Genomic DNA, 12985 nt, shown 5'->3' with positions numbered 1-12985 from the left:
CTCACACACACACACGCAGCCCCCCACTGCAGCCTATTGTAAATATGTGTGGAATTGTTTTATTCCTTGTATTTTTTTTTATTATTTTTATAACAAAAATAAAAAGCATGGAAACAAATAACAGTTGTTCTTTTGTATATTTTTTCACACTGAAATTTCAGTCCTCTTGACTTAGACACAAATGCTTCTGGTCATTACTCACAGCTGTACCTTGCTCTAAAATTTCTAATTCTCTATTTAAAATATATAAAAAATGATTCATTGTTTCAGTGCTTTTTTGCTCAAATAAAACTAAACTAAATACAATATGTATAGTCTTTATATTATCAAATACAATAAACTGAATAGAACTAACTAGAAACTAAATGGCTAAACTCAATGGAAAACAACAACCTCCTGTGGTGCGACAGTAATGGCCTTATTTGCAGAACAAAAGACGGTGATTATAGGATGTTAGCTAAAATCCTTCAGGTCATTCGACCCGTCTCTGGGTTCCAAAGGTAGAAATGTTAAATGACCCCTCTCTGGGACTTCTAGTGTTAAATGTAAATAACTTCTCTGCTCAGATAAATAGGTGTAGTTTGACTTCACCCATCATGCTTTGTGGCTCCATCTAGTTCATTTGCACACGTTCCATAGATAATGAGCTAGTACTTCACACAAGAAGGTGTGAATAGTTGGCTGATGATTGACCAATGCAGAGTTTTGAACTCGTCTTGGGTCTTTGTCCTCAGCCCTATTTAAGGACTAAACTCTAGACCTGTAGCTGAGTCACTTGGTAAGAAGGATCTTCTGCACGTTCTTCATTAGAAACGACCTGCTGGAGACACCAGCTTTGTTAAAGTGGCTGCCAGGATTCTAACAGGAAGGTAAAGGGTTTTCTTGTTTGTTTCTTTTACATTTATGTTGCATTTGTTGTGCTTTTTATTTTATTATGTTATTTAATATTATCAGGTTAATATATTCAGACTGTTTAAAATAGCTTTATGCTCATAATTGTGATGATTTATGAAGCCTTTTTTACTCCCAGCACACCAAAGATTTACACTTGTGAGCTAATTATTAGTCCTGTCATGAACTGGATTAGATTTGCTTGGTGCAGGACTGATGTTGAGAAAGTCAGATCTCTTATATCTTTGTTTATATCAAGTTATTTATAGTTATTTAATTATTAATATCTGCAGTATTTATAAGTATTTTATCCTGATGTTCTTTGAATTCAGATTCTCACTTAGACATGAAGTGAATTTAAAGTTTTTATTACTAGGTGAAGAGTTTAATATTATTGTGGTATTAATGTAGTAAAAGTATTAATTGACTTGATTCTTCGTTTCTGTTGCTTTCCAAGTTTCTACAGTCTTATCAAAGCATAAGCATGAAGAACTTTCATCACTGCTCAGAGTGTGGGAAGAGTTTTACTAAGCAGAGTAATTTCAAACAACACCAGCGTATTCACACAGGAGAGAAACCGTATCACTGCTTGGAGTGTGGGAAGAGTTTTGCTTACAGTAATGTTCTTAAAGTACACCAGCGTGTTCACACAGGAGAGAAACCATATCACTGCTCAGAGTGTGGAAACAGTTTTGCTGAACACAGTGCCCTTCAAAAACACCAGCGTATTCACACAGGAGAGAAACCGTATAACTGCACTGAGTGTGGAAAGAGTTTTACTCAAAGTAGTGATCTTAAAGTACACCAGCGTGTTCACACAGGAGAAAAGCCGTATCACTGCACTGAGTGTGGAAAGAGTTTTACTCGATGGAGTAAACTCCAACAACACCAGCGTATTCACACAGGAGAGAAACCGTATCACTGCACTGAGTGTGGAAAGAGTTTTACTCAAAGTAATACCCTTAAAGTACACCAGCGTGTTCACACAGGACAGAAACCATATTACTGCTCAGAGTGTGGAAAGAGTTTTATTCAAAGTAGTGACCTTAAAATACACCAGCGTGTTCACACAGGAGAGAAGCCGTATCTCTGCTCAGAGTGTGGAAAGTTTTTTACTCATGAAAATAATCTTAAACGACATCAACAAACTCACATGGAAAAACGACATCACTGTTAAAAGTGTAGAAAGTATTCTTGTGCATTATTCTTTCTAACAACACCAGCGCATTCACACAGGAGGTAAAGCTGTATGGTTTTCTTTTTCTAGAACTGTTCTACTTCAATTATCAAATGTACATGATGGTATGAATATGATCATTAATCATCAAATGTAATGTGGTGTAATGTACCAACCTCAGATCTGAATCTGTTTTTATTCTTTATTCAAGTTTAATCTACTTTAATAAACACAGAACAACTTTTACTTTCAAGTGGAAGCATTTTACCCTGGTCTTTATGGTGTTTGCTAAGTTTTTATAAATTAATAGCCTCTTACTTTAACATTTCTAGGTCTACACTCCAAAATTCTAGTCTTTAGATGATTTCCACTTAGCAAATAATGAACCGTCCTCAACCAGAATGTACATGAGAAGGTGTGAATGGAGGGCTGTGGACTTAACAGTGTTGCATTGTCCTATCATCATGAGTCTTTGTTCTTTGTGTTTATCTATAGACCAAATTAGTGGTAGCTAAACTCCTTTGTTAAAAGAAATACTCATATTTAAGTTTAATTATCCCACCATCTTCTAGTGCATAAAACCCAGTTCATATAAATCCTAATACAGACTGCACTGACATGTTTTAAAATTACATTTAAAAATAAATAAATACTATTGTGGTAATTCAGGTGTTTTCTTATCATGGAGGTGACCAAGTGTTTCTTTATTGATGAATAAATGTATTTGTTAAACTGTAAATTCCATCCGAGTCCTCTGTGTGATGAGAGTTTGGTTTTGAATCTGATGTCAGCAAATGTGTCCACGGTTGTTAAATGGGACTAAACTCACGGTCCATGTATTTGTATGTAGGCTTGAGCTGGAGTGACAATAGAAAGTGGATGTAAAGGACTGGGTGGGTAATAATTCACAATAGTTCTTCATGTACCCTGAAATTCTATTCATAAATCATAACAGAATAAAAAGACTAAATCATTAATAAAGAAGATTGGAGAGGAGAGGAAAGAACAGAAAAGAGTAGAAGTAAAATTTAGACCTTTTAGTATTTAAAGTGTTACTATTAAATGTTCTTTTATGAGATCTAAAACGATTATAAAATTATAAAATATTACTAGCTGTAATACCAATGTAAACAAAATACATCATAAAAAAGTATCAATCGTAATGTAAAATGAAACTATATTATTAACAATAATAAAAGATTCACTAGTAGTACTGATCGTTTATTTGCCATTTCACCAATATCTGTGACACCCTGGATTCTGGGCTAGTTTCAGCTTCAGGGTGGATTTTAGACCAGACATTAGGCTGGATAATTTTGCTGAACCTGGCAACTCTCGCGATTTCCAGCCAAATTGGGCTTGTTTAAAAAATTCAGTCATGGTTGAAAATTGGGCTACTTTCAAAATGTGTCACGGCTGTCTAAAAGCTTTCATTGCAAACTGTACAAAATGTTTTTAATGAGGATTTGCGCTCACATACCTATGAACAAGGTCTGCTAGTTTTAGCATGTGAACAAAGTCACACAAATATACATACAGCATTTTACATGACTTAGATTCTTATCATAAAAGCTTTATCTAAGTTCATGTCATTTCACTTTACAGAATAGCCTTTCAATTCCTTGTTTGTGTTTAGGATTAAATGTAAATAACTTCTCTGCTGAGATAAATACAGGGGTTGGACAAAATAACTGAAACACCTGGTTTTAGACCACAATAATTTATTAGTATGGTGTAGGGCCTCCTTTTGCGGCCAATACAGCGTCAATTCGTCTTGGAAATGACATATACAAGTCCTGCACAGTGGTCAGAGGGATTTTAAGCCATTCTTCTTGCAGGATAGTGGCCAGGTCACTACGTGATGCTGGTGGAGGAAAACGTTTCCTGACTCGCTTCTCCAAAACACCCCAAAGTGGCTCAATAACATTTAGATCTGGTGACTGTGCAGGCCATGGGAGATGTTCAACTTCACTTTCATGTTCATCAAACCAATCTTTCACCAGTCTTGCTGTGTGTATTGGTGCATTGTCATCCTGATACACGGCACCGCCATTGGATGCACATGGTCCTCCAGAATGGTTCGGTAGTCCTTGGCAGTGACGCGCCCATCTAGCACAAGTATTGGGCCAAGGGAATGCCATGATATGGCAGCCCAAACCATCACTGATCCACCCCCATGCTTCACTCTGGGCATGCAACAGTCTGGGTGGTACGCTTCTTTGGGGCTTCTCCACACCGTAACTCTCCCGGATGTGGGGAAAACAGTAAAGGTGGACTCATCAGAGAACAATACATGTTTCACATTGTCCACAGCCCAAGATTTGCGCTCCTTGCACCATTGAAACCGACGTTTGGCATTGGCACGAGTGACCAAAGGTTTGGCTATAGCAGCCCAGCCGTGTATATTGACCCTGTGGAGCTCCCGACGGACAGTTCTGGTGGAAACAGGAGAGTTGAGGTGCACATTTAATTCTGCCGTGATTTGGGCAGCCGTGGTTTTATGTTTTTTGGATACAATCCGGGTTAGCACCCGAACATCCCTTTCAGACAGCTTCCTCTTGCGTCCACAGTTAATCCTGTTGGATGTGGTTTGTCCTTCTTGGTGGTATGCTGACATTACCCTGGATACCGTGGCTCTTGATACATCACAAAGACTTGCTGTCTTGGTCACAGATGCGCCAGCAAGACGTGCACCAACAATTTGTCCTCTTTTGAACTCTGGTATGTCACCCATAATGTTGTGTGCATTGCAATATTTTGAGCAAAACTGTGCTCTTACCCTGCTAATTGAACCTTCACACTCTGCTCTTACTGGTGCAATGTGCAATTAATGAAGATTGGCCACCAGACTGGTCCAATTTAGCCATGAAACCTCCCACACTAAAATGACAGGTGTTTCAGTTATTTTGTCCAACCCCTGTAGGTGTAGTTTGACTTCACCCATCATGCTCTGTGGCTCCATCTAGTTCATTTGCACACCTTCCATAGATAATGAGCTAGTACTTCACACAAGAAGGTGTGAATAGTTGGCTGATGATTGACCAATGCAGAGTTTTTAACTGGTCTTGGGTCTTTGTCCTCAGCTCTATTTAAGGACTAAACTCTAGACTTGTAGCTGAGTCACTTGGTAAGAAGGATCTTCTGCACGTTCTTCATTAGAAACGACCTGCTGGAGACACCAGCTTTGTTAAAGTGGCTGCCAGGATTCTAACAGGAAGGTAAAGGGTTTTCTTGTTTGTTTCTTTTACATTTATGCTGCATTTGTTGTTATTTTTATTTTATTATGTTATTTAATATTATCAGGTTAATATATTCAGACTGTTTAAAATAGCTTTATGCTAATTATTAGTCCTGTCATGAACTGGATTAGATTTGCTTGGTGCAGGACTGATGTTGAGAAAGTCAGATCTCTTATATCTTTATTTATATCAAGTTATTTATAGTTATTTAATTATTAATATCTGCAGTATTTATAAGTATTTTATCCTGATGTTTTTTAATTCAGATTCTCACTTAGACGTGAAGTGAATTTAATGTTTTTATTACTAGGTGAAGAGTTTAATATTATTGTGGTATTAATGTAGTAAAAGTAATTCTAATTAATCGACTTGTTTCTTTGTTTCCGTTGCTTTCCAAGGCAACAGTTTCTACAGTCACCTCCGTGAAGCTGGCCCCCCATGTGGTCAAAAATGGAATATAAATATTATTATTCGTTTGTGCTGGTTTGTGCCGTAGGAATCATCGTTTGTGCTGGCACCGTTTTAGAGAAATTAAGCATTATATTTAATTACCTGTGACGTCACTCAGCCCCCCATCAGAGCCCAAATTGCATCAAAAGCATCTCATTCATTTGTGCTCCATTTGTGCTGGTTTGTGCTGCTGAAAGAAATATTTGTGCTTTTTTAATTCTAAAGTTATAAAGCTATAAATATTACACCCGTGACGTCACCAGCCCCCCCATTAACGTCCAAATTGCATCAAAAGCATCTCATTCGTTTGTGCTCCGTTTGTGCTGGTTTGTGCTGCTAAAAGAAACATTTGTGCTGTTTTAATTCTCAAGTTATAGGCTAAATTCTCTTTTTATTTTTTTAATAAGTGAGGACACTTAGCCCCTATGTTAAAATTGCATCACAGAGTAAAATTTATTATAATCAAATTACCATTAAAAACCTTTAAACTTTTAAATGTTAAAATGTTATCTATAACATTATTCCATACATGTTACACAGCTAAATTGATTTGTGAATTCCAAATGTTAATGTTATTTCAAAGGTTTTAAATGCTTGTGGGCCTTCAACAAGTATATTCTACCTACAGACTCACCACAGGAGGGGGTAGTGTGAAAAATCTAAATGTAACATAGCTTAAAAAAGTTTTGTCACAGCAAAATTTCATGCTTTGTTTTATAGTTCTAATGTCTTTGTTATTCTATTTATATAGGTCTTCAAACCAGAGTAAGGAGTAAAGGCCTTAACAAGACCACCAAGTAATGCAAGAGAGAAATCAGAAACAACTTCTTTTGGTACAGATGCTCCTCCTCTAAGCCATTCAGAGACCCAGTTTGATATGGCGTTAATGTTATGCCGCTCAGACAGCATTTGCACCACTGGGATGTGAATAGAAGAGGACAGAACTCCTTGATATGGAAACATATGTCCTGATGTTTATGTTGGTCTAGTGAGCCTTTTGACTACTGTACCTGTAGCATCAAAACTTACACTTGAGTCTTTACTAGTATTTTGTAGACTAGTTGGTTAGAGGGGGTCCAATGTTGACATAAAAAAATTGTCAAGGCTGATGTCATGAATACTTCCCCTATGAAGAACACTGTATTTTATTAGATGAGGGGGAAAGGATGGGGTGTTTGTGTCCTACCTCCCTATCCCCTCTCTCTTGTTTGGCTTTTCTTAATGTACTCAGGCTTGGTAGGTGGGTAGGATCTGGGTTACCGAGTGGCATTATCTTGTAAGCCTCTGTGGCTTGCCACAGTTTTTTACCCTGCCAGAGTTCTTCAGAGACCGGCAGTCTTTTCTCTCCAGATAGCATGTGCTTTGCCTTTCCAGTATGAAGACTGTCATCAATGTAATCAGTTCTGCATCCTAGCACAGCTGGTGTGCTCACCTCTGGTAGACTCTCACTGGAAATGCACAATTTTGCATTGCACTCAGTACAGTGACCAGTGATGTCAATGCACTTAGAGGCACTGTGTGGGTACACTTTTGCTCTCATTTGCACACTAAGTGTGCAGGCTATTCTGGTCATGTTCCAGATATCCTTATTTAGGATATGAGACCATGTGCCAGAACATTGGCACTTGCCTCTTAATGTGTATGTACAGCATATGTTTGTTTTATATTTTTCACAGAACTGTCCAATCTTGTTTTAAATGTCATTAATATGATGAAATTCTCAGAGGACTATCACAGGGTTTTATTAGAAGCAATAAATTACCTTAAAATGAGAATGATGTGTTTATGCGCTATAAAAACTCTTTCCTGGAATGTCTCTTCCAACAGTCGCCTGAGGAGAGGCCAAAAGAAAAGTATGCTCAGACCTTAGTCAAACGTGACTATCAACTTTTTGTTGCTAGGACAATGGTCTTTCTCATATGTGTGTTTTTTTTTTAATAAAGCTTGCATAAAAATAATGTTTTGGGTTGTTGAAGCCCAATTTACTGGCCAGTGAGCGTAATTGAAAGGTAGGTCTTTATAATAACGTGGTAATGTGGTGTATAGTGGAGCAGAATGACATTCTGCCAAGGTTTTGGTGCAGCATGCTGTCTAGTGAAAGGGAAAGTACAAAGAAAATGAATGAGTGCAGTGTAATTAGACAAGGCAGTGCATCTTAATACAATAAATATGCAGGGCAGCATGATGGAAAGTATAAATGTGTAAAGTATGCAGATGTGTGAAGACCTAACAGAACTAACAAAGTTGCACAGGGAGATGGATAAACAAGTATAACCTTAATGACTAATATAACATTATATGGTGAGGGTTATATATTTTTGTGGTTTGTAAGTGGATGCTGCAGTAGTAGTAGTACAAACAATGTTAATGAGCCGAGGATGCTTTGGGGTTACTTCTTTACAGTGTGATTACAGTGATACACATATGGGAATCCATTGCCCCAACCATGAAAACCTGATAAATTTCCCACAGTCTAGCAAACCATTTGCTGATCACCATAAGTTGTGTATATTGCAGGAATATCAGTTAAAACATGAAAACCAATTAACACTAGCTTGACTAAAAATCTGAGATTCTGAGGACAAACCCCTCCTTCTACACAACCATTAGAGCGCTATCAGTCCTCTTTTGTCATGCAAATGCTAGCAGATAACACACTATTCAACCCACCCCCAACGTTTATCCCAGCAAACCTGTGAGTTACCTTTTCCTAAATAATTCCACTACAGGCAGGAAAGTCTCAATATGGCTAGATTACATGTGCCACAAAGGTGGTGGGAAACTAAGCCTTGTTATGGTCTGACCAAACTCTGAACTTGTGATGTACAGGAGAAAAATGTACACAGGACAAAATGTAAAGGGTTCTGAACATGTTTATTTAGCACAGGATGCGTTAGAGTTGATTTTCTGAAAACCCTGTTAATTTTTCCCATTGGAAATCGCGCTTAGACCCAGGTCTCCAAATATGGGCATAACGAGGACTACAGAATGACGCACGACTTCAGTGGTCTATTGATCTAAGAAAGCAATAAACTAAAAAAGCTAATAACTGGAAAATAAGTATTTGGTCACCCACAAACAAGCAAGATCTCTGGCTCTCACAGACCTGCAACTCAGTCCTGTCTGTAAAATTAGGGCAGAGGGGGATGATAGGTGTTTGTGTGTAGACAGGCTGTGGGTCATTACCATGATAATGGGTACTAAGTGGCTCACAACAGGGGAGCGGGGGATCGAGAGGCTAGTGTTAAAACTGCGTGTTCAGTTTCAAGAGGATATTGGAGAGGATACGCAGTATGGCTGAGTGCTTTGACATATCTGTGCAAAGTGGAATCCACATCCAATGACGCCACCCAGATGAGATGACGTCAAACAAAATTATGTCAAACAAATGAGAGGGTTTTGATGCAGTTTAAACATTTTAATGGGCTAAATGTCCTCAATTTATAAAAAAAAATATTATTTAGCCTATAACTTGAGAATTAAAAAAGCACAAATGTTTCTTTTAGCAGCACAAACCAGCACAAATGGAGCACAAACAAATGAGATGCTTTTGATGCAATTTGGACGTTAATGGGGGGCTGGTGACGTCACAGGTGTAATATTTATAGCGTAATAACTTTAGAATTAAAAAAGCACAAATATTTCTTTTAGCAGCACAAACCAGCACAAACGGAGCACAAACGAATGAGATGCTTTTGATGCAATTTGGACGTTAATGGGGGGCTGGTGACGTCACAGGTGTAATATTTATAGCTTTATAACTTTAGAATTAAAAAAGCACAAATATTTCTTTTAGCAGCACAAACCAGCACAAACGGAGCACAAACGAATGAGATGCTTTTGATGCAATTTGGACGTTAATGGGGGGCTGGTGACGTCACAGGTGTAATATTTATAGCTTTACAACTTTAGAATTAAAAAAGCACAAATATTTCTTTTAGCAGCACAAACCAGCACAAACGGAGCACAAACGAATGAGATGCTTTTGATGCAATTTGGACGTTAATGGGGGGCTGGTGACGTCACAGGTGTAATATTTATAGCTTTATAACTTTAGAATTAAAAAAGCACAAATGTTTCTTTTAGCAGCACAAACCAGCACAAACGGAGCACAAATGAATGAGATGCTTTTGGTGCATTTTGGGCTCTGATGGGGGGCTGAGTGACGTCACAGGTAATTAAATATAATGCTTAATTTCTCTAAAACTGTGCCAGCACATGATGATTCCTACGGCACAAACCAGCACAAACGCAGCACAAACGAATAATAATATGTATATTCCATTTTTGACCACATGGGGGGCCAGCTTCACGGAGGTGTATTTGAATGCGAATCTCACCAACAAGTACACACCGGCTACATGTGGTGCCGTGACCCGGATCCTGTTGCATCAGATCCGTCTACAGTGGATCTTCGCACAGTGGATCAGCGTCAGCTTGGTCGCCAGGAGCTGCTGATTTGCATCAACCAGCATTATTGAACTGAGACAGCTAAGTTGCCTTCTTTCACAGCACAGAGTAAATGCACTTGGTGAACTGTAAATATTGTATTTAGTACTTTGATATTTTTTCTACTGTCTAAACTGTTTACTGTTTAGCATTTATTTAACGTTGTTTGAAAAGTATAGAATACAGAAATGACGTATGTTATGGAGAAAGACAAGGTTCGTTCCATGGATGAGAACACATCTAGTTTTGGGTTGGGTAGAGGCAGATACCTTAGTGGGGTGCCATTTACACCAGTTGCAGATAGGAGCAAAATAAGTGTAGCCTCACCTGCATTTTGCTCTACTCGAATAGTTGATGATGTTGCCGACAAAGGTCCCAATACTTCACATTCAGTTTTAACAGATCTTAATGATCCAGCTTTACACAATCTCATAACACACATTGCCCATCAGGTAGGCCAAACACTAATGTCAGCTCAGCAAAAAGAGGTTTGTGGGGAGAACAGTGATAATTTTGCACAAACTCAGTCTGTAAATACAAGTCAGTCACCCACAGACACACACTCACTGAATTTGACAGGTGTTAGATCGGTTATGCAGAGTGACGTTAGGGAACCCCCTGTTTTTTGGGGAGATGATTCTGATAAGTTCACTATACTTGAATGGGAGGAGCTTATGCAAACTTATTTAAGAAAGCGAAGTGTACCACTAGCAGAGCAGTTTCAAGAGATACTCTCTAGATTAATGGGTAAAGCTAAGGACATTGTAAGGATAACACTTCGCAGTAACTCCTTGTTAAAGCCTAGTGATGATCCTAAAGTAATCTTCAATGTGTTAAAACAACACTTTAGTGATATTAAATATTCATGCATGCCTTTAGCTGACTTTTATGGTACAGTACCAGCGGTGGGAGAAAATCCTATTGAGTACTGGGTTCGTTTAAATAAGGCTGTGGATGCAGCAGAAGAGGCTCTGAGGAGGCTGGGACGACAAATAGAAGACCCATGCCATGAAGTTGCAATGATGTTTGTTTCTGCCGTTTTCAAGTTCAAGGCACCAAATAAATGGACAGCAAGTGACATACAAGAACACCTTGACCGCTATCAGTCCGAGCTGAGAGAACAGACACTCACTAAGCCCAAACGTCCCAGTCATGTGAAACATGCAATTGTTCATGTACAGACTCCTGAACCAACTGTAATTGTGCCCAGCAACTACTCAGCAGAATCGATTGTACACGCTGCCACTACTGCCACACCTACTCCACCAGTTGAGGATGACTGCATGAGAGCACTTGTAAGCCTTCTTGATCGAGCGCTTACACAAAATAATCAAATTGCAGCAAAGCCCTTCAGCTCACCTCAGCCACCAGCAAAACCATGCAAGGTCTGTAGATCTAGTGAACACTCTACTCTTGCTCATTGCAGACGACACCATCTATGTCTGAGCTGCTTTCAGCCAGGTCACATCAAAAAGAATTGTGCTAATGTTGTTTCAAGCCAAGCTTTTCCACCATCTTCCCAAGAGTCACAGTCTTTAAACTAGAAAGCCTGCACTCTGGAGGGGAAAGTGTGGGTAAATTTGAATCACCCCTCAGTGACCTTGAACAATGCTATCAGAATGCATGCACTCAGGCACCAGTAGGTGCTAAAGTTATAGTGCAGAATGTGCAGAGAGTTGAGTCATTTGATGAGTTGTTTTATGCACCAGTTAGTGTAAATAACAAATTTCAAGTACGAGGGATGCTCGATTCTGGGTCTATGGCGTGCACCTTTAGTGAAGAGGCTGAAGCAAGGATGCTAAATAAAAATGTATTGCCAGAACCAAAGCCACTGACTGAAAATATAGTCTTAGTTGGATGTGGGGGTAAACTTATCAGACCAAAATGCATGTATGAAACTGAGTTAAAAGTATATGGGGAAAGCTAGTTGTGGCAGTTCTTGTTGTGCCAGGACAGAAGGATGAATTAATATTAGGCACAAATGTGATTCAATTTCTCATGCATCAGATGAAAGAAAATAATGATTATTGGTGTCTCATTTCCAACAGTGGTGTACATTCCTCTGACGAATGTGAACAGTTTTTGGATCTCATGGCAAACACATGCCAATGGCGAGGCAATGAGTTACCTAGTAAGGTGGGACTCCAACAAGCTGTTACTTTATTGGGAAAACAAGAACACCTACTTCGTGGAAAACTCCCAGGCAATGTTCCCATGTCTCCAGGGAGCACAGTTGTTATTGAGCCCACATCTTCCAAAGCCATGCCGCGACACATTATGGTTGGGCGCATTGTTACACCATTATGGGGTGACGGATGGATCCCCATGAAGGTCACCAATTTCTCTGATCAGCCAGTTACCCTGAAGAGAAACACTAAATTAGCTGATGTGTCGCCTTGTTTAGCTGTGGAGGATTTTGAGCTTTTCCAAGGAGTGAGCCAAACTGAAGTGATTTCACCATGCCAGCAGACTCCAACAATGGGTCTTTCAGATCTCAAACAAAGACTCCAAGATGCTGGACTTGGTGACATTGACATTGACTCCTGCTCCACAGACCTTGTAGGCAAGGAAAAATTAGTCCAATTGCTTGAGAGGTATCATGACGTTTTAAATGCATATTCTGGTAGTAACTGATCAGGATTTTAGTGAAGGGGAGGAGAATGTAGCAGATGTGTAAAAAAGATATGGTTTTGTTTTTCATATTTCACTTAAAATCCTTGTTTAATTAATTGTTTATTGTAGTGAATAATAGGGCTGGGTATCGCCACTAATTTCCTGG

General features: G+C 38.9%; 1 protein-coding gene across 1 annotated transcript; it reads left to right on the top strand.

Annotated features, from left to right (window-relative positions):
* Window positions 1-1468: 1468 nt before the first annotated feature.
* On the top strand, window positions 1469-2068 carry LOC134326239 (zinc finger protein 239-like; the record flags this gene model as incomplete). The annotated part of the gene is made up of 1 exon (XM_063008416.1): window positions 1469-2068. A coding segment is annotated over one exon (600 nt), but the record flags the coding sequence as incomplete, so codon positions are not given.
* Window positions 2069-12985: the final 10917 nt, after the last annotated feature.

The sequence above is a fragment of the Trichomycterus rosablanca genome, chromosome 14 (assembly GCF_030014385.1).
Source record: "Trichomycterus rosablanca isolate fTriRos1 chromosome 14, fTriRos1.hap1, whole genome shotgun sequence".
NCBI lineage: Eukaryota > Metazoa > Chordata > Actinopteri > Siluriformes > Trichomycteridae > Trichomycterus > Trichomycterus rosablanca.
Note: the sequence above shows the minus strand (reverse complement) of the source record. Positions and strands in the feature narration are given on the sequence as shown.